This window comes from Podarcis pityusensis (assembly GCF_964106645.2).
Source record: "Podarcis pityusensis genome assembly, chromosome: 2".
Lineage (NCBI taxonomy): Eukaryota > Metazoa > Chordata > Lepidosauria > Squamata > Lacertidae > Podarcis > Podarcis pityusensis.
The window spans coordinates 11,046,180-11,067,757 of record NC_138029.1 but is presented as its reverse complement, the minus strand read 5'-3'; the positions used below and the strand labels follow the sequence as shown (position 1 = coordinate 11,067,757).

The window sequence follows — 21,578 nt, the reverse complement described above, 5'->3', positions numbered from 1 at the left end:
CATCCAGTTGTGCTCTTCAGGCACCCAGTAATTTACTAATATCATTTGTATGAAATTAATATGCCGATCAGAAGGTCGGCAGTTTGAATCCCCGAGACGGGGTGAGCTCCCGATGCTCGGTCCCTGCTCCTGCCAACCTAGCAGTTCCAAAGCACGTCAAAGTGCAAGTAGATAAATAGGTACCACTTCAGCGGGAAGGTAAACGGCATTTCTGTGCACTGCTCTGGTTCGCCAGGAGCAGCTTAGTCATGCTGGCCACATGACCTGGAAGCTGTACGCCGGCTCCCTCGGCCAATAAAGCGAGATGAGTGCCGCAAGCCCAGAGTCGGTCATGACTGGACCTAATGGTCAGGGGTCCCTTTACCTTTAATATGTCTGATTAATTCTAATTACGGCATCCTCCGCATGCTTTTCGGCTCCCCCTTTCTCTGCATCCTGTAGGTAATTTCTCTTTGTCCCTTTGTTGTTGCTTCTGTATCTCTTGATGGTGGACTTTTAAATAGCCCATAGCAGCTTCAATTGCTGGAATCTTATTGCCTTCTCTCTTTCTAAGCAGGAGAAATCTGTTCCCCTTTGTATCCTGAGGGCACTGGAGGTGCTGGGCTCTTAATAAACATCTCGCCCAAACAGTCTAGTCTCTCGCCTCTTCAACACAAGCTTCCATTGCCATAAATTCCTCTTTTCATCTCGCTTTCCACTCTTCCTGACCTTGCAATTTCTCATGATTGCCGCTGATTTGAGGCAAGCAGCATTAAATAAGATGTATTTCAGCAATAACAGACCCCTTGTATTTTTTTTTTCCCCTCGGCTAGAAGATACAGAAAAGATAAAGGACAAAGAGCGAATATTTCTGTCTCAGCAATAATAACCTTGTCAATCTTGGTGTCTGCGGCTCAACAGATGGCAAAAATCCCTTCTGTTCAGAGCTAATGGGCAAGATTTTATTAAAAGCCTGATATTTGCGAGAAAGCCTGCATGCCTCTGTGTGTCTTTGTGGGCTTTTTAAAAACAACAACAACAACCACAAACCCAGAGATTTATGTTCACCGGGCTGGAGTGCAAGCAGAGGGTTTATTACAAATGGCTCGAATTTGGTGGTGCATATCCTTGCTTTATCCCCAGATCTCATTCCACTGATGGATGAGCTGCAGAGATTAAACAGAGATTGTTGAGGCAATTATAAAGAGAGGAGAAATTGCTGTACCACTGACAGCACAGCCCCTGGCATTGATGGATTCCACATCTCCATTTGAGTCAAGGCCTTTATCCCCAAACGTCTTTTCAACACCAGGACTCAGTCCTGGAAAAAGTGGTGCAATAATCAAGGAGGGAGCCTCTTGCCATGTACAGAGCGTATTGCAGTCATCAGTGAATAACCACAGTTAACCACATCTGGACTACTACTACTACTAATAATAATAATAATAATTTATTATTTATACCCTGCCCATCTGGCTGGGTTCCCCCAGCCACTCTGGGCAGCTTCCAACAAAACACTAAAATACAACAACCTATTAAACATTAAAAGCTTCCCTAAACAGGGCTGCCTTCAGATGTCTTCTAAAAGTTTGGTAGTTATTTTTCTCACTGACTTCTGGTGGCAGGGCGTTCCACAGGGCGGGCGCCACTACTGAGAAGGCCCTCTGCCTGGTTCCCTGTAACTTCTCGCAGCGAGGGAACCACCAGAAGGCCCTTGGCGCTGGACCTCAGTGTCCGGGTAGAACGATGGAGGTGGAGATGCTCTTTCAGGTATACTGGGCCGAGGCCGTTTAGGGCTTTAAAGGTCAGCACCAACACTTTGAATTGTGCTCAGAAACATACTGGGAGCCAATGTAGGTCTTTCAAGACCGGTGTTATGTGGTCTCGGCGGCCGCCCCCAGTCACCAGTGTAGCTGCTGCATTCTGGATTAATTGTAGTTTCCGGGTCACCTTCAAAGGTAGCCCCACATAGAGCGCATTGCAGTAATCCAAGCGAGAGATAACTAGAGCATGCACCACTCTGGCGAGACAGTCTGCGGGCAGGTAAGGTCTTGGTCTGCGTACCAGATGGAGCTGGTAAACAGCTACCCTGGACAAAGAACTGACCTGCGCCTCCATGGACAGCTGTGAGTCCAAAATGACTCCCAGGCTGTGCACCTGGTCCTTCAGGGGTACAGTTACCCCATTCAGGACCAGTGAGTCCTCCACACCTGCCCTCCCCATCCCCCCAAAACAGTACTTCTGCCTTGTCAGGATTCAGCCTCAATCTGTTAGCCGCCATCCATCCTCCAACCGCCTCTAGGCACTCACACAGTGTCTAAAGTGCTGAGCTACAAGTGGCTTGAATAGAGGCGTTGCTGCTCATATCGACAGACGGGCCTGATTTTTCCAAGGCTACCTTCCCAGCTGCTTCTCGGCCCCCCTCCCCAGCCGATCATTGCATCAGATGATGGACTGTTGAACTTGCTCCTGTTTAAAAGGAGCTTTAAAAGGCCCAACCAAATTTGTCAGTGGGGTGACTGCTTCTGGTCACCAGATAATCAGCTCATCGTTCAGTTCACTTGTACTGCATCACACACAGAGAGAGCCATTTCTTCTACAGAACTGTAGAGTTGGGTCATCTAGTCCAAGCCCCTGCAATGCAGGAATCTCAGCTAAAGAATCAATGACAAATGGCCATCCAACATCTGCTTTAAAACTTCCAAGGAAGGAGAGTCCACAACCTCTTGTGGCAGCCTGTTCCACTGTCAAACAGCTCTTACCGTCAGAACGTTCTTCCTGATGTTTAGTCGGAATCTGCTTTCTTGTAACTTGAAGCCATTGGTTCGAGTCTTAGCCGTGTGACAAACCTTAAGCTATTTGAAGATGGCCATCATCTATCTTCAGTCTCCACGTTTCCAGGATAAACATACCCAGCTCTTTCAGCCGTTTCTCTTGAGGCTTGCTTTCTAGACCCTTGATCATCTTGGCCACCTTCCTCGGCACATATTCCAGCTTATCAATTTAATAATAATAATAATAATAATAATCATATGTATATGCCTCCCACTCTGGGCAGCTCCTCACAAAATATTAAAAACATAGTAAAACATCAACCATTAAAAACTTTTCTGATGTCTTCTAAAAGTCAGATAGTTGTTTATTTCCTTGGCATCTGATGGGAGGGCATTCCACAGGGTGGGTGCCACTACCAACAAAACCCACTGCCTGATTCCCTGTAACTTCACTACTTGCAGTGATGGAACCACTAGAAGGCCCTCACAGCTAGACCTCAGTGTCCGGGCTGAACGATGGGGGTGGGGACCAAGTCCGTTTAGGGCTTTAAAAGTCAGCACCAACATTCTGTACTGTGCTCAGAAACGTACTTAATTCCTTCTTTAACTGTTGCACCCAGAACTGGACACAGTATTCCAGGTGTGATTTGACCAAGGTGTGATTTGACCGAGTGGTACAATTATCTGACTCTCACCCGCTTGTCACATACAGTATAAAAACAGCCTTATTTGCAAAAGCTGCTAAAAGTATTTTTGCTTGTCACATAAAAAACTATGCAGGAGATTCATTAATTAGATTTATAGTAAATGGTTGCTTATTTCAGGGTCTTTCTTAGTTGGATTTGCAGATTTTTTGGGCTGGTTTTGTGGCAGCTTTTAGTCAAACACAAGAAATGATAAATTGATCGAGTGGTACTATTAATTCCCTTGATCGGGGACGATGGACTTCTGTTGAAGCAGCCTAGCAGTGCCAGATTTACGTATAAGCTAAACGAGCTATCGCTTAGGGTCCCACTCTCTTGCGGGGGGGGGGGGGTTAAAGAAAAACAACAACTGGATGTACATTTCCAAAATATAAGATAAAAAACAAATAAAATAAAACCAACATACAGCAGCAGTGTTTTGTGTTGTGTAGACTCCTATAATGTAAGTCATGGGCCCTGCTGCCTGCTAGCCTGCTCCCTAAAATATCACTGGTTTGCTCATTTCTATATATAGGGTGCCTACATTCTGCAAGTGCAAATGGCTTAGATACCTCTTAGGTCCTTAAATTACCATATAGCTGATATTCAACACAAAAACCAGCGACAATTTGTTGCTGACAAAGAACAGCTGGACATAGAAAGGGCCCCATTCCCTTCAGTAGCTCAGGGCTTCATCAAACCTAAATCCGGCCCTGGTATCGACCCACTGCCTTGATCTCCTGCAAATACTAAAAGTTACCCTAGCCACAAATGCGTTTGCATTATAAGGAGGAGGAGAACGCTGCTGCTAATCTCATAAAACCCTCCGGTCAACAGCTAGAGTACAGCAATCTCAGTCGCCCACGTGCTCCTCCCCATGGGGGCGGCGCTCGACTGCCGATTGGATACGACGCGGAGCCGCCCTCCGGCGATTGGCGGCGTCCAGTTAGGATACCTCGGAGGGTTCTGTCCTCGCCGCGTTCCAGGACATCCGCTCGCCATGGCGCTGGTCCCTCTCGCCTGGCTGGCGTCCGTGGACTTGGCGCTCCAGTGGGGCCTGTGGGCGGCCGCCGCCGCGCTCCGTACCGAGAAGTTCTTCGACCTGGCGGGTGAGCGGGGTTTCGGGGCTCCGGGTCCGACCTGGGATGGATCACGGCGCGGGATCTGCTGGCGGACCTCGTGGGGAGCGATCTGGGCGCTGCAGGGCGGCTCGTGCGGCCGCGCTTCCCCGTGTTTTTGGACCTGTTGCAGCGCCCCTTTCGCTGCTCTGCCCGCCTCTCGCATCTGCAGGTTTCTTCTGCGAGAAACCTTGCTTTCCAGGCCATGTAAATGCGCATTAACCTCCCTCGGGATGCGATTAATAAAATAAATGAAATAAATAGAATTAAACTGCCAGATCCCGCTCATTCCCTCCCCCCTTTCTTTTTCGGAATCAAGTCTGTGTAGCTAATAATAATTATAATTAATTTATATGCCATCCACAGCAAGAAATCAAACATTAAGAACTTCCCTAAACAGGGTTGCCTTCAGGTGTCTTCTGAAAGTCAGATAGTTGCTTATTTCCTTGACATCTGATGGGAGGGTGTTCCATGGGGCAGGCGCCACTATCAAGAAGACCCGTTTGGGATGACAGGTAACACAGGCGCAGTTTGAAAAAGAAAAAGGGGGAAAGGTTGTTAATAAAATCCACAGCCACCTTTATTCAGGTCAGCCCAAATGACACCAAATAAATAGCAAGCTCTTCCGGGCAAAAAATGTTACTTTTTCTTTGCGGGCCCCTTCAACTCTTCCCTGTCATCAGCAACCCCAGTTTCTCTGGGGTCCCCCAAGAAGCAAAGAAGGGTGCTGAGAATTGCACTCACTGACTCACATTGATTAAACCTGCGCTCCAGGCACTGTTATTTAAAGGACTCCAAGCCTGGTTAAGTCAAAGAATTTTGCTAGCCAAGGTTATAAAGCACCACGCCCTACCGAGTGGTTTCTACATGAACAAGCCTTCGCTGACAGATCAAAATAAGTAGGGCTGCTGGGAGGGATCATATTGTCTCATCAGCCAAGGGGGAAATTAATCCCTTTTGTCCCTGCTGCCTTTGGGCTTTTAGAGCATATGATATACAGTGGTCTCTCGGGTTAAGAACTTAATTTGTTCTGGAGGTCCGTTCTTAACCTGAAACTGTTCTTAACCTGAAGCACCACTTTAGCTAATGGGGCTGCCGCACGATTTCTGTTCTCATCCTGAAGCAAAGTTCTTAACCTGAAGCACTATTTCTGGGTTAGCGGAGTCTGTAAGCTGAAATGTCTGTAACCTGAAGTGTCTGTAACCCGAGGTACCACTGTATAGGGTAGCATGCTGGAAGCTGATGCGGAAGGGAGCAACGCCGGATTTAGGGCAGTGAGAGTGGTTCTGTACAGGGTGCCGAGCTGAAGGGGTGAATAATAATAATAATAATATTTATATGGGTACCTACTCAAAGTTAGACCCTGGTCAGGCAGGCAGTTAAGTTGCCACAACTGTGACGTAGTGCGTTGAGAGCATGCACTTCTAGCAAGAGGGCGCCAAATAAATATTTACAGTGCCAAATTTTGTCCTCACTCAGCGCACCATTTCCCCCCCCCCGAAACGGTTTTCCAAAACAGCACACCGTATTACCAAAGTCCCCCCCTGAAGGGAGACTTCCAATAACCAGGGGTAAACGTCACAGAGGCGAAGTTGGTGCAATGACAAGTTGCATTGCAAGGGAGTTGGACTAGATGGCTCTTGGTACCCATGCCAGTTTCCCTCTTCCAGCTTTGACTTTAAAAGGTATGAGCAGGTGTCCTTAGAGCTGGCACCGGGAATGTATCGCCCTCCTCATGTTGCCGAACTACAGTCCCATCATCCTTGATTTCTGGCCCTGCTTGCTAGAGCTGATGGGAGATTTAGCAGACTTGGAGCCATTGTATGGGGGTGAATATGGGACACGGGTGGCGCTGTGGGTTAAACCACAGAGCCTAGGACTTGCCGATCAGAAGGTCGGCGGTTCGAATCCCCGCAACGGGGTGAGCTCCCGTAGCTTGGTCCCAGCTCCTGCCAGCCTAGCAGTTCGAAAGCACAAAAGTGCAAGTAGATAAATACCGTATTTTTCGTTCTATAGGACGCACCGGCCCATAGGACGCACCTCTTTTTTGGGGGGGGGGAATGAAAAAAAAAATTATTTCCCCCCCCCGCGGCGGCTGCCGCCCGAAGCCTCGCGCGCTCGGCGGGACCTCCTGCCGGGCGCGCAAGGCTTGCAGACACTCGCCCGAAGCACGGGGAGCCCTCCAGAGGGCTCCCCGTGCTTCGGGCGACAAGCTGCAGCCCCAAGCCTTGCGCGCTCGGCGGGACCTCCTGCCGGGCGCGCAAGGCTTGCAGACACTCGCCCGAAGCACGGGGAGCCCTCCGGAGGGCTCCCCGTGCTTCGGGCGACAGGCTGCCGCCCCAAGCCTTGCGCGCTCGGCGGGACCTCCTGCCGGGCGCGCAAGGCTTGCAGACACTCGCCCGAAGCACGGGGAGCCCTCCGGAGGGCTCCCCGTGCTTCGGGCGACAAGCTGCCGCCCCAAGCCTTGCGCGCTCGGCGGGACCTCCTGCCGGGCGCGCAAGGCTTGCAGACACTCGCCCGAAGCATGGGGAGCCCTCCGGAGGGCTCCCCGTGCTTCGGGCGACAAGCTGCCGCCCCAAGCCTCGCGCGCTCGGCGGGACCTCCTGCCGGGCGCGCAAGGCTTGCAGACACTCGCCCGAAGCACGGGGAGCCCTCCGGAGGGCTCCCCGTGCTTCGGGCGACAGGCTGCTGCCCCAAGCCTCGCGCGCTCGGCGGGACCTCCTGCCGGGCGCGCAAGGCTTGCGGACACTCGCCGGGGCTGCAGGCTGCTGCCTGCAAGCCTTGTGAGCCCGCGGGAACTCCCACCGGGCTTGCAAGGCTTGCGGATAGCTTCCTGAAGCCTGGAGAGCGAGAGGGGTCGGTGCGCACCGATGCCTCTCGCTCTCCAGGCTTCAGCGAAAGCCTGCATTCGCTCCATAGGACGCACACACATTTCCCCTTCATTTTTGGAGGGGAAAAAGTGCGTCCTATGGAGCGAAAAATACGGTAGGTACCGCTCCGGCGGGAAGGTAAACACCGTTTCCGTGTGCTGCTCTGGTTCGCCAGAAGCGGCTTAGTCATGCTGGCCACATGACCCGGAAGCTGTACGCCGGCTCCCTCGGCCAATAAAGCGAGATGAGCACCGCAACCCCAGTGTCGGTCACGGCTGGACCTAATGGTCAGGGGTCCCTTTACCCTTTACCTTTATGGGGGTGAATATTGCCTAATCTGTATGGTATACCACTTGCACACAAATAACTAGCTTCCCAGCCGCCCTGTGGAGCGATTGGCGATGCCCCCTAGGACTGGAAAGCTTTTAGCTCACAAACGCAGTGTGTTCAGCTCTGTCAGAGGCCTATTGTAACTGAGGCCAGATCATAGTATTGGAGGGTTGTGGGAAGTCTGTGCAGCCCTCTCCTTAGAAACACTGAGAACCTCTGTACCCAAACACTTAAATTATGTTCATTTCTTATTATTATTTTCATCATAATCAGCTGTTGGGGTGGGGTGGGGTAGGCAGGCCGGAATATAAGAGTAGCATTCAGATTCCAAAAAGAGAAAGCACTGCCGTGTTTCTAAGACGGCAGCTCTATAGAGCAAGCACGCCAGAGATCAAGTAGAAGCTGCAAATGGCTAATATCTGTAAGATAGCGATTAGATGTAGTGGAATATGAAACAGTAGTATTCAGTCGCCGCTACTTGGGTGGAGAGAATATAGCATCCTCTTACTCATGGGTAGGCAAACTAAGGCCCGGGGGCCGGATCCGGCCCAATCAACTTCTAAATCTGGCCTGCGGACAGTCAGGGAATCAGCGTGTTTTTACATGAGTAGAGTGTGTCCTTTTATTTAAAATGCACCTCTGGGTTATTTGTGGGGCCTGCCTGGTGTTTTTACATGAGCAGAATGTGTCCTTTTATTTAAAATATATATCTGGGTTATTTGTGGGGTATAGGAATTCATTCATTTTTTTCTTCAAAACATAGTCCAGCCCCCCACAAGGTCTGAGGGACAGTGGACCGGCCCCCTGCTGAAAAAGTTTGCTGACCCCTGCACTAAAGGAGTTTATTAATGCTTCCCTGCTACAGACCTTGAGGATAGCTCAGTACAAGGATGGAGAACCGGTAGACCATGAGACTGTTAATCTCAGGATTGTGGGTTGGAGTCCCATGTCAGGTGAACTCTCCCTGCATTGCAGTGGGTTGGACTAGGTCCTCACGGTCCTTTCCAATTCTACGATTCTATGATTCTATGAAATGCAAGGCCTGTATCACACCAGTGCAGCATTCAAGAGCCCCTGTGATGACTTTGGCCTGTTTTAGCTTCTGATGTTGCTCTTTCTGCCTCTCTAGGAAGCGGGACATTCATCTTGCTGGCACACCTGAGCCTCAGATGGGGCAATGCACAGCATCTTCGGCAGCAGGTCCAGACAGGGCTGGTGACTATTTGGGGCCTCAGGTGAGTTTCCAATGAGCTGTGTATTCGTTTCAGAGGCAGCGATGAGTTTGAGCCAATTCCACGATGCATCACCTCGACTCGTGTGCCTGCAGCCAGGAGAGCCTGATGGAATTGCCAATGAATGCTATTCTGGGGTTAACAGTGTTGATGGAACTGAATGTAAAAATCAAAGCACTGCATTTTTTTTTTTTAAGGCTTTTAAAATCCAGTCACTTCTTACCGATTGATTTCCTCTTCAGCCTATGGCTGCAGCTCCAGCTATGATCCCACACAAGTGGGCTGCATTTATGCTGTGATTTTGCACAAGTACAGAAATACAAGTAGGGGGTTGGGTTTCCCGAGAATCTTAGCTGTCATGTTCTGTTGCTTTTTTAAAATCACAAAGGAACAGATTTCTAGCCCTTATAGTTGTCAAGATATGTTTGACAGTGTGTGGACAATGCCTATTTAAAATCAGAGTTGTTGTTCGGTGCAATTTTCAGTGGCGGTGGCAGGGCTTGAGTTTTCTTCAAAGGTTCTTATCCTTCCCAGAAGCAACATATTATTTGTAACAGTAAAAATTCCGAATAATTACGCACAATCAGATGGATTTGCTTAGTTTGTTCAGGTTGCAGCATTATTCTTTAGTACAGGATTTTTATTTTTAAATGCATTGCACACAGCTTTCCCCATGACTTATTTCTATGCCAGAAATGGCTTTTTCTCCTATATTTGTTTTTTATTAGGCTACTGTTGAAACAGAAGACCAGGATCACCAAAAATGTGGCAATTGCGAAGCTGCAGGCACTGCCAGCTGTTATCCGAGGCCTAGGAAGGCTCTGATTGCTTCCACGTAATGATGAACACCATTTCAAATATTTTCAATTATCTCTGCTGTTCTCAGGTTGGGGCTCTTCCTCTTCCTACGGATCCTGAAAGAGGGGCATGACAGGCGATTCAACGGCGTCAGAGAAAACTCCGGCACTTTCTTCCTATACTGGACAATGCAAGGTGAAGGCGTAGATAGTTTGGAACTGAAACCTATATCCCCTCACCAGTGAAATTTGGCCAGAAGCATTGAACAATTTACCGTATTTTCCACTCTATAAGGCACACCAGACCACAAGACGCACCTAGTTTTTGGAGGAGGAAAACAAGAAAAAAAATATTCTGAATCTTGGAAGCCAGAACAGCAAGAGGGATCGCTGCACAGTGAAAGCAGCAATCCCTCTTGCTGTTCTGGCTTCTGGGATAGCTGCGCAGCCTGCATTCGCTCCGTAAGACGCACACACATTTCCCCTTACTTTTTAGGAGGGGAAAAGTGAGTCATATGGAGCAAAAAATACGGTAACTTACACATGCTTAGTGTGCTATGTGATTTATTTCTGGGCTCAAAGAGCTGGTTCTACTAACCTTGAAACCCCTAAAGACTGCTGCAATGTGCTCTACGTGGGGCTACCTTTGAAGGTGAGTCAGAAACTACAACTAATCCAGAACGTTGCTGCCAGACTGGTGACTGGGAGCGACTGCCAGGACCATATAACACCGGTCCTAAAGGATCTATATTGGCTCCCAGAACGTTTCTGAGCACAATTCAAAGAGTTGGTGCTGTCCTTTAAAGCCTTAAACAGCCTTGGCCCCATATACCCGAGGGAGTTTCTCCACCTCCATCTTTTAGCCCGGACACAGATCTAGCTCTGAAGGCCTTCTGGCTGTTAACTTCATTGCGAGAAGTGAGGTTACAGGGAACCAGTCAGAGGGCCTTCTCAATAGTCATGCCCGCCCTGTGGAACACCCTCCCATCAGATCTCAAGGAAATAAAGAACTATCTGTCTTTTAGGAGTCATCTGAAGGTAGCCTTGTATAGGGAAGCTTTTAATGCTTGCCGTTTTACTGTGCTTAATGTTTTTAATTCATTGGAAACCACCTAGAGTGGCTGGGGCAACCTAGTCAGATGGGCAGCATGAAAATAATAAATTATTATTATTATTATTATTATTATTATTATTATTATTATTATTACTATGAATGGCTTGGGTCCAGTAACCCTTGTTAGGAGCTGCTTGCTGTAATATGGACCTTCCTGGGAATTCAAATCAAATTCTGAGGCCACCTCAGGATAGCCACTGGGTGAATGCAATATGTTTTTTGTTTAGCTCTGGAATGCTCTTCTCATCAAGATCCATCAGGCTCCCTCTGTGCCTTTTCCTTAAGCAGTGGAAGTCAATATTGCTTTGATGGGCTTTTAATGTACAATGTCTTTTCGTGCCCCTGCTGCTGGCTTTCAGTGCTTCACATCTTTTAGCTTCACCCTAGTTGTTTCTCTTAGTGGTGCTTGTCTTTAACAATCAGAAGCCAGAACTGAGCAGGACTTGCGTCAATCGATGGGTCTAGTGTGCCTTAATGTTCTGGAGAGCACCTTCCAGTTGGTTAGCAGAAGAGGGTTGGGGGGAACCTGTGCCCAAGCAGTCACATTTATTCAGATCGCAGAATTTAGCTTACAGAATTATCAGAAGACATAAAAAGGTAAAGGTAAAGGTACCCCTGCCCGTACGGGCCAGTCGTATCCGATTCTGGGGTTGCGTGCTCATCTCGCTTAAGAGGCCGGGAGCCAGCGCTGTCCGGAGACACTTCTGGGTAACGTGGCCAGCGTGACAAAGCTGTTCTGGCGAGCCAGCACCAGTGCAGCGCACGGAAACATCGTTACCTTCCCGCTATAAAGCGGTACCTATTTATCTACTTGCACTTGGGGGTGCTTTCGAACTGCTAGGTGGGCAGGAGCTGGGACCGAACGACGGGAGCTCACCCCGCCGCGGGGATTCGAACCGCCGACCATGCGATCGGCAAGTCCTAGGCACTGAGGTTTTACCCACAGCGCCACCAGCGTCCCTGTGATCAGAAGACATAGGATGCACTTGAACATATACAAACCAGGCCTTTGCTAAAATAATGGGACTTTGGACTTTAAGGTAGAATGTGGTGACATTTTAAGAGGAAGAAAAGATTATACATTTTTAGGTGCCGGGCAAAAACGTTCCATTTTAACCAGCCCCTTTGGTTGATTTGATTGACATTCTATGCCCTTTTAAAATGTGGTTTTTTTGGGGGGGGGGTGTTATTGGGTTGTTGTTTTTATTTTGATTATATATTTTGTGGTTTTATATTTTGATTATTTTTTTGTGAACCGCCCTGAGATCTCTGGGTATAGGATGGTATATAAATTCAATAAATAATAATATTTCTGGGTGCAGCTGCTAAGTTACAGGCCTACAGCACAATTCTACTCAGGAGTAAGACGGAACTTTCTCCCAAGTAAGTGCGCAGTCTTGTCTGCCCTGTTGTTTTTGCAAATGTATACAGCCTAATCTATCCTGGCTTCATGTTTTGACAGGTATATGGGTGTTTGTAACATTGCTTCCCACTCTGTTGCTGAACCTGGAGAAACACCAGAAGCCTCTTGGATTCTGGGACTATTTTGGATGGAGCATTTGGGCCGTGGGGTTTGCTACAGAGGCTATAGCTGACCAACAGAAGTGGCATTTCAGAAGCAACCCTGACAACGCTGTGAGTAATGGCTGTGAGGTTCTCTGCTATATTGGCTTTAGGGAGCCCTTGACTATAGGGGGAGATGCAATAGGACACAGGATCTCAGTGCTCACAGGCAGGAGGAGTTTGTACACTAGGACCAAACCATGTCATTACCAAGGAGGCATGTTTAGTCGTTCTCTGAAGACCATCCCTGTCTGCTACTCTGATCCTCACCAGAAGGATACAGTATCAACAAGGGTGTCCCACATGACCTTAAGGTGCTGTTGTGCAATGCCAGGTCAATGATTCGTAAGACCACTGCCATCCATGACTTGATTGTGGATGGAGGAATTGACCTCATATGCATAACAGAGACTAGATGTACAACTCAACTGGTGATGTAACATGATTTGCTAGTTTACCTAGATGTAACATGGTTTTATCAGTTTGAAGCATTTAAACCAATCAAAAGCTAGCTTTTCTGGCAAAGCAAGAATCAAAGGCACAGACCCAACAAGAGGAAAATAAATCTAAAGGTAGACATGGTTCCAACTTCTTTACTGTTCTTACATTAATAATAGCTTGCAGAGCCACCCAATTAAAGCTTGGGCTAAGAGACAACGTACTCGCATCACTCTACTGAAATACCTTTTCCTTAATGTAGGATGTCTAAGAGTCCAATTAGGAAAAGCTATGTTCTCACAAAAAAGGGACACTTCATTAGGCAGAATCTTGCTTTGGAAATCTTAGCCAATCAAGCATGGGGAGATTGGCTCTTTGTGATAACAGCAATCCTGCTAATAGGGATGCTAGCTTTGGAATTGGCAATGCGTATTCGTTGCTGAAGGTAGCTAGGCAGGAAAAGAGATCCTGCTTAGTATGTGGGTATTCACTGGTATTGATTTGGATAAGCCGACTGAATTCTGCACATATATTCAACCAGTGAATTTCTTTCATAATTGGAACCAGCTATGGAGTTAGGCTGCACAATAAAACTGACACTTTTTATTTTAAAATCTCCCTAGGGGAAGTTTATCCAGAGTGGCCTATGGGCTTACAGTCGTCACCCCAACTACCTGGGCGAGATCTTGCTGTGGACAGGACTTTTTGTGTCGGCCACCCCAGTACTACGTGGCTGGCAATACTTCAGCGTCACCTCACCGCTGCTGGTGTGGTTCTTGCTCAATTTTATCAGTGGGATTCCAATCCTCGAAAAAGCAGCCATGAAGAGATGGGGGAAAGAGGCGGCGTTTCAGGCTTACTTGCAGAAGACTCCCGTGCTGTGGCCTATCAGCTTGAAGTGATCAGAGAAACGCTCTTTGGGACATTGAACACAAAACAGCTGTGGCACAGGGACCATTTTAAATTGTACACAGCCGTGGCATTTGTGTTTAGCTCCCAGGCTGTTCTCATGCAATGGCTTAAACCACAACTTTTCAACCTTTCTGAGTCCACGGCTCCCTTGACAAACTGCGTTCTTTCTAAGGCTCCCCCGTGGGGAAACGTGCTCTGAGCTGCGGGAGCCCAGTTGTGTCACCCCTTGTCTGCAGAGCTGGCAGCCCCTCACCCCTTTCAAGCACTCTCCCTTCTGGTCTCTGAGCTGCCCCCCGCCCCAAAGAGAGGTGTCTCCTCATGCCCAGGGGCCTGGGAAGAGGATGCTCCCAGCCTTAGCAGCCTGGGAGACTTGCCAAAGGTGAACATGAGGCAGACAACTTAACTCACCTTGGGAGGCAGCTGTGGGCCTGCATGGAGGAAAGGCTCCCCTTCGGTGCTGGGCACTTGGCTCCCAGGCAGGCATTGCACACTAGGGTGGTTCATAAAAAACTTTTTTAAAAATGCCTGCTCCAAAGGTCTTATTTTACCACACTAGGGACGCGGGTGGCACTGTGGGTTAAACCACAGAGCCTAGGGCTTGCTGATCAGAAGGTCGGCGGTTCGAATCCCTGCGACGGGGTGAGCTCCCGTTGCTCGGTCCCAGCTCCTGCCAACCTAGCAGTTCAAAAGCACATGGCATTTCCGTGCGCTGCTCTGGTTCACCAGAAGCGGTTTAGTCATGCTGGCCATATGACCCGGAAGCTGTATGCCGGCTCCCTTGGCCAATAAAGTGAGATGAGCGCCGCAACCCCAGAGTCGTCCGCGACTGGACTGAATGGTCAGGGGTCCCTTTACCTTTACCTAGGGATTATATAGCTATATCTGAAATTTCATGCACATCAGTTAATATCTTGACCCTGCTCCACTGAAAAGCATTGGGTGTTCAGTAGGGCAGTTCATAAAAAACTTTTTTTTGGAAAAATGCCTCACTAGGGATTATATAGCTGTATCTGAAATTTCATGCATATCAGTTAATATATTGACCCTCCTCCACGAAAATAGCTGTTTACTTGGCTGTTTTCCTATGTCGGGAAGGCTGAAATTTCAATTCAGTGGAGCAGGGTTAAAGGTATTAACTGATATGCCGCGCAAGCCTTTGGGAGGCAGAGATGCAAGAGGGCATCAGAGGAGGGAGGGAAAGGGGAACAAAGGCCCACGTTGCCCACGGCTATCATTCTAGACACCCCAGGATGCCACGGCATACTGGTTGAAAACCACCGGCTTAACAAAAGCCTGTGTTTTATGTGGTGAAAGCTCCACAACTTGTGCTGTAAGGTGGTACATGCAAATAGCTTGTCATGCAGAGGCAGCCACTGACCTGGGTGGCTTAACATCTGGCCTTCCAGATGTTGGAGTCCCAGTTCCCACCAGCATGGTCTGTAGTCGGGAATGATGGGAACTGTAATCCAATAATTTAGAGGGCCCAAATTGCTAAGGGGGGCACTGTGAACGCTAACCCTTGGAGTAGTTATTTCATATGCGCCCTTCCTCAGGGAACAAGTGCCAGTGTTTCAGCACACAGAGTAGTCTGTTAGTTATCGTTACATCAGTAGCATTTCCCTCGTCGCCCTGGAACAGCAATGTCTGGCATAAAACACTTAATCTGAGATTAGAAGGCAGTGCTGGTCTTTTAGCTTCAATTACATAAAGTAGCTGGAAGGCTTTGCTCTCTTCTTGGTAAGTGGGTGCCCCTTGCCTAGCTGCCTGAGGCGTTAATCCCAATAATCCAGTGTACGGAGAAAAGAGGAGATCATAGCCAGTAAGTTCACCTTTTGTAGAAAGAAGTATGAATATAACCTGCCAAAGCTGGGTTAGCAGCAGATAACACACCAGCTATGGCAGAGCCATTCTGCCCGTGTCCAACTTTGTAGAAAAGTCAACATTCCCTTTTGTATTTTTATTTAAAGCCACCCTTATAAAACCTCTGGCTTTGATAAAGCTGTACTGCTGGTAATTAGAGTTTGTTTCAGCAACTACAGAGTATTAGGTATTGCCCTCTACCCCTTGAAATCTGTATTCTGACAGGCAGGGCATGCTTTTAGAAGGAGATTCTTTTGCAGCAGTCTCTTTACACTGAAAATGTTAAGTAAAGACTTGTTGCTTCTCAGTCAGCCTTGCTACATTTTAGTATACATTCCTTACTGTATTATTATTTAGTGGATTTATATACTGCCCTATAACTTGAGGTCTCGAGGCAGTTCACAGAACAAAATAAAAATACAAAACCACAAAATATATAATCAAAATAAAAACAACTACCCAATACTCCTCCCCCCAAAAAACACACACATTTTAAAAGGGCTGTAAAGTAGTGTAATTAACTGAAGAAGGAATCTTCAGCTGTGAGGGCAAATACATTCTGAGAAAGTAGGATTGAAAGAAACTGGATTTGTTTTCATTGCTGCTAGGTTTTGGTTCTGTGTAACATTCTTCCCGAAATATGCTGTCTGCTCTTACTGCACACAAGGTGGAGTTAAAAAGCAGGACCGCCAGCAGTAAAAAATTAGACCAGGCCAAATTTCTATTGAGTCTAGCATCATTAAGTCTCCAACCATAGCCATATAAGACTGTGAAATTCAAGCAGCGACATGATAAGCATGGGCAGTTTATTTCCTCTGATCAAGACTGAATTTATCAAGAGGAACCTACAGCACTTGATAATTCTTCCCTTCACAAACCTATTTTTAAAAAGTTACTATCTCCATATTTTGTGGCAATAAATTCCATAAGATACATCTATGAAGTAAACTATGATTGACCTGAAACTGTAATTCAAGCCCATTTGAAGTGCCATAAGTTCTTATTTAACAGATAACTCTTTGCTGTCTCTTCTATCTTGTTTGTACTCAAGAGATATGAGCTTTATTGCAAAAGTGGCTTGAACCCCAAAGTCATTTTAGTTGCACTTTTCTACCTCCCAGGATACAGTGTTTGTGTGGGAGATGAATACTCCTAGTTATTTTTAACCGTGGTTGCAACATGCTATTTCTTTACTTTTTTTCCTATCACCTTTTCCCGGCTACAGCATAGTTGTTTTCTACCGTTAACCTCAAAATAACTATAACTACCAAGGAGAATGCATTTGTATGAGAAGTTCAAGGTTTCTGGCCATACATGCATTACTTTGCACTTCTACTGAATGTGATCGCCCCTTCTGCTGCCCTTGTGCCTAGTTTCAAGGGATCAATTTTGGGGGTTCTTTGCAAACTCGGATCTCTCACCCACCCAAACTCTAGGCAATATTTGAGCAAATTAGTAAGTATCCAACAGCAGATCCTATGGGGACTATCCCCCCCCCCATTGCAAAAACAGGCCATTTATTTCTGCCAGCTTCCTGTTGATCCTTGTTCTTTGGTTTAAATGTCGAGGACTTAAAAATGGGTTCCACTGCCATTAACATTCTGAGCAACAGAACACAGAGCAGATATCCATCTGTTATAGGAAGCAGAGAACACTTCGAAGTAAAGATAGGGGAATGTAGCTTATAAGTTAGTTCAACATGTCATTCCAGAAACAGAGCAAGATGATCTAAGAGTTTTAATATTTTTAGCTGTCATTAAAACGTTATTGAGAAGGTTCCATATAACAAAAAATAACTGCATTAACTCAAGTGACTTGTCTACAGTTGTTTTAATGATAAAGGGCAGTTTGCACTGAACGGCAACAAACATAGGCTGGAAAAATGTGGTTTTCCTAATCAAGCCTTTTTCAATGAGATACAGGAATTGCAGGTGTTAGTTCCATTTATTCCCATCTTCCACTGCTCTGAGCATGGTACGACGACAATGGCCATTGAAAATCTTTGGGTTGGTTGACATAATTCTAAACCATGGTTTAGTTTAGTGCTTATGTCATAAAACCAGAAGGACTTTGATGGTGTTTACATTTACTTTTCAAGAACCATGGCTTGTTACATACAAGGCAGAGATTGTGGTTCAAAACAAACTGGTTAGTTAAGCAAGCCAGCTTCAAAACCCATGGCTTGAAGTTTATTTCTTTAGAAACTGAACAGTTTGTTTTCTGCTACAATCTCTGGTTCGTATGCAGTAAGCCATGATTCTGGAAAATGAAAGTAAATGTGAGTGAAGTCTTTCTTTTGCCCACCCAGGAGGAGGAGCCCAGGAGCCCTGTTTTTCTTGGGCACTTTGCTTGTGCTAAACCATGGTTAAAATGTTATGCGCAAACAGGGAAGTACAAAACTATTAATCTGATGGACTGGCAACGCTGCTGCATTTGGGGGAGACACTGAGCATTGCAAACATTAACCTGAAAATTGACACACTTTATGGAAATACAATTCAATACTCCACAAAATAATATGGGTCATGTTAAGATACAATTAAACTTTTTTTTGATGGGCCACAACACAAAATAAAGACACTCTTGCAAAATCAGTGGTGTATTTACAAGTGGTGGTAAGACAAACCTTTGTGGGAAAAACTAAACTGGTTGAGTCTTCCATTGCATCTCACAAACAAACAATATGTTCATCTTCTATCCATTAAGTATCCTGCTAAAAACCCAGGATTTTACCGAAAATAAATACAAGGGTAAAACCAAACTGCTATGGCTACAACATGACTAAAACGTTTCCACACTTAACACATGCTTTTATCAGCAATCTAGGCAGTTAAAATAATTCAAGCCAGGTTTCTGAAAGGTTGCAGGTGAAGATTAAGATGCTCAATTCAGTATCCTATTGTTTACTCTGTGCCCTCCTCTGGTGCACAAGGAAGAAGCTCAAGAATGCACTATGGAACACTGGGTTTCCATTTTTCACGTAACCAACTTCTGAGTTTACTTACTTAAAAATCACTTAAAAAGACTAACCAGGAAAGTTCAACATGCACAGTTCTTTGAAACAAGGAAGATTACTGCTGGTGCAAAAATGTATCATTTCCAACAACAATGCACAACTGAAACAAGAATGGGGTGCTTTGAACAGGTGGAGATAATATCCGAGCTACAGAAAACATTTAAAAAAGAACTTTTTGCAGTTTCCCTATATAGGGGTTTGCCAGTTATTTCTCATAAATGTAATATGGCAATAGATACTATACACTGCAGAATAAAAATAAAGTCTCTTAACTGAAAATGGTATACAGTTGATCCTAGTACACAATGTTGCTAGGAACAAGCGAAGGAACAATTTCAGATTTTATTGCAGCTGTTCATAATCGGACTGCAGGATGATGTTCAGTATGAAACCATGCTTCATTTCAGCATTGGAGAGGCAAAGAAATTACCCTGGCGTCCAATGCTGGTTGCAGATTTGCTTTTGCTGGCAAATCTAGGGAAAAAGAAAGGGAGAGACTCGGCATGAAATGGTTTTCAGTGTCCTAGCATTTGCTTTGGTGGATGAACATGTTTGAGCAAACAATGACTGTTTCTGCACCCACATTTTCACTTTTGTTGAGCACTTAACAAATAACTCATATGCCATTAATGCTGAAAATGCCCAATGGAAATTCCGCAGATTTTCAAAGTACTTGAGCAGATACAGCCCAAGACAAGATTAGTACAAGTAAGAATCTTCTTTACATATATTGCTTTCTCGCCCCAACCCCACCCAAGTGATGTTGCCAACATTTCAGGGTATGCAGCAGTCTCCAGGAGTCATGATTACCTCCAGGCTGGCCACTTTGATGAAGTTGGAACAAATGGGATTGTGAATTGCAGTTCCCTAGCAACTGAGCTATTTTGCCTTTTCCTAGCTACAGCAAAACTAGCTAGAGGCAGGTGCACGGGAGAGCAGCTGTGGTACCCCGCCTCATGTTCAAGACCCATACCCAAGCCAAATACCATTGCTCCCTTATGAGCAGCCTCAAGCATAGCAGTCAACTTTGCTTGAAGGCAAGTGGTGGTTCTTTCAGAACATTACACTCTAGACATGGATCAACTGTTCGCTTTGTTTTACTCATTGCCAGCTTGTTTTGCCTGATTCCAGACCACCCCGTCATCTGCTTGAAACAAGCCACAGAACTCCGCAGCAACAATACTTTCTGCCTATTGCCGAGCTAAACTGACGGCTACAGTGGCGCTGCTAGAGTCCTGGAGCCCTTTCTAACATGGGAGGAAAATGCTGTCTGCTAGGTCAAGGAAGCAACGGCCCAACTTACTTGGGTGTGTTTTTGCTGAATGTAGACCTGACCCTCTGGGAGAGCGAACTGCTTGAAGGGGTCTTAACCATTTGTTGCTCTGGAGTGGTGAGTGGTCCCAACATGCTCACTTTGAAGCAAGAAGACACAAGCATAGCACCGTAGTTAGCATTCTTAATCAGCAATATCTTATCTCAGATAAAGTAGTTTCAGCCTTAGAGACATACTTGTGAACATTCTGAAGGAACTAATAATAAACAATTTTAAGAGGCAGCATTTCTCATTCTGGTTGCTATTGCCCAGTTCATGAGGGGGTGAAGTCACCCTCTTTTGGGTTGAAAAGAATGAGGCACAAGTATACACATCCTACTGTTCACTAAGGAATACTGTACGTTCCCAACAGCCCACCAATGTTATGCGTTTTTCTGCCGAAGAATTTCAGCTCTTGCAACAACGAAGCACAGTTTATGCAGATTCAAGTAGCGTAACCGGTTCTCCTAATCAAACACAGTCCCAGAATGTAAAAAAAGAGTGTTGTCTCTGGAAATGGCAACCCCATGTCAAACCCTGCTCTGTTTAATGCACGGCCAATCTTTCATATATTGGACTCCAACTCACATCCGTACGGCCAACTGTCTGGGATGAGAATTGTAGCCAAACAACATCTGGAAAGCACCACGTTGGCCACCCCTACAATGCACTGCAACAGAAATGCATAATGTGATAGTGTTGGGATCTGCTTCTCAGCACTGGCTGCCAGCAGACAGGGAAAAGTGCAATATGATGCTGCTATGAATTTCCCTTACAGTAAGGTATAAAAGGCAAGGTAAAGGACTCCTGGACAGTTAAGTCCAGTTAAAGGCAACTATGGGGTGCGGCGCTTATCTCGCTTTTCAGGCCGAGGGAGCCGGCGTTTGTCCACAGCTAGCTTTCTGCACCATGTGGCCAGCAGGACTAAACTGCTTCTGGCGCAACAGGACACTATGACGGAAGCCAGAATGCACGGAAATGCAGTTTTCCCTTACAGAATGTTGCAGGCAAGAGGCGAGTGAATTCAACAGGAAGTTGCCATTTCTGGCAGGAGCACCACATTCTGAGGCATATCTAATCACACACACTAGCTTTTTGCTCCAGGAATATGCATTTAGGATGATGCAGCCTCAAGCTTTAGCAGTGCAGGGATGACCAAGAATGAATTGAAGAAAAGGGGATTGTCGGCAGGAGTTAAATGGACAAAAGGTAACATTAGCACAACAGCCTGAATAATTATTAAAACCAATATCTGGCATTAAGAAATGAAAAGGCTAGGTTGTTTGTTGAAAGGACCATTTTTCTTTTAATTCCCAATAGGTAGCCATTAAATAGGGCATGGTTACCTTTAACATCTGGTGTGCAGGGTGTGGAGTAGGCATTTGAGTTTTCAATGATATGTGCTGGTTCAATGTTTTCCTGTTCCACCATCATGAACTGACTCCAATATTCCACAGGCAAGCAGATCAGCCGCTCCACCACCTACAGAAGCACACTGGCATGTGACTCACTCCTCTTTCAGAACAGCATAGACAAATACCAGCAATGCAATCGATACATTTTGGCTGCCAAAAGTTCAC

General features: G+C 46.3%; 2 protein-coding genes across 6 annotated transcripts in view; one reads left to right on the top strand and one right to left on the bottom strand.

Annotated features, from left to right (window-relative positions):
• Positions 1-4,386: 4,386 nt before the first annotated feature.
• LOC308471093 (uncharacterized protein) lies at positions 4,387-13,940 on the top strand. The gene is made up of 5 exons (XM_080995046.1): positions 4,387-4,545; positions 8,884-8,989; positions 9,873-9,979; positions 12,360-12,532; positions 13,522-13,940. The coding sequence occupies exons 1-5, from the start codon at positions 4,437-4,439 to the stop codon at positions 13,798-13,800; spliced, it is 774 nt and encodes a 257-aa protein (XP_080851172.1). The 5' UTR covers positions 4,387-4,436; the 3' UTR covers positions 13,801-13,940.
• Positions 13,941-17,481: 3,541 nt separating this feature from the next.
• Positions 17,482-21,578, bottom strand: part of RACGAP1 (Rac GTPase activating protein 1) — a 59,014-nt gene continuing 54,917 nt past the window's right edge. For all 5 annotated transcript variants that reach the window (XM_080994591.1, XM_080994594.1, XM_080994592.1 and 2 more), the window contains exons 15-17: positions 21,345-21,480; positions 19,990-20,098; positions 17,482-19,160 (exon numbers count right to left, since the gene is read on the bottom strand). In XM_080994591.1, the coding sequence (XP_080850717.1) occupies positions 19,085-19,160; positions 19,990-20,098; positions 21,345-21,480 (321 nt within the window). In that variant the 3' untranslated portion in view covers positions 17,482-19,084. The remainder of the gene's footprint in view (positions 19,161-19,989; positions 20,099-21,344; positions 21,481-21,578) is intronic.

Bases quoted from the DNA above. Each gene is read 5' to 3' on its own strand.
- LOC308471093 (XM_080995046.1), top strand. From the start codon at position 4,437: ATGGCGCTGGTCCCTCTCGCCTGGCTGGCGTCCGTGGACTTGGCGCTC. The intron at 4,546-8,883 runs GTGAGCGGGGTT...CTGCCTCTCTAG, and splicing joins GAAGTTCTTCGACCTGGCGG to GAAGCGGGACATTCATCTTG. The intron at 8,990-9,872 runs GTGAGTTTCCAA...TGCTGTTCTCAG, and splicing joins GTGACTATTTGGGGCCTCAG to GTTGGGGCTCTTCCTCTTCC.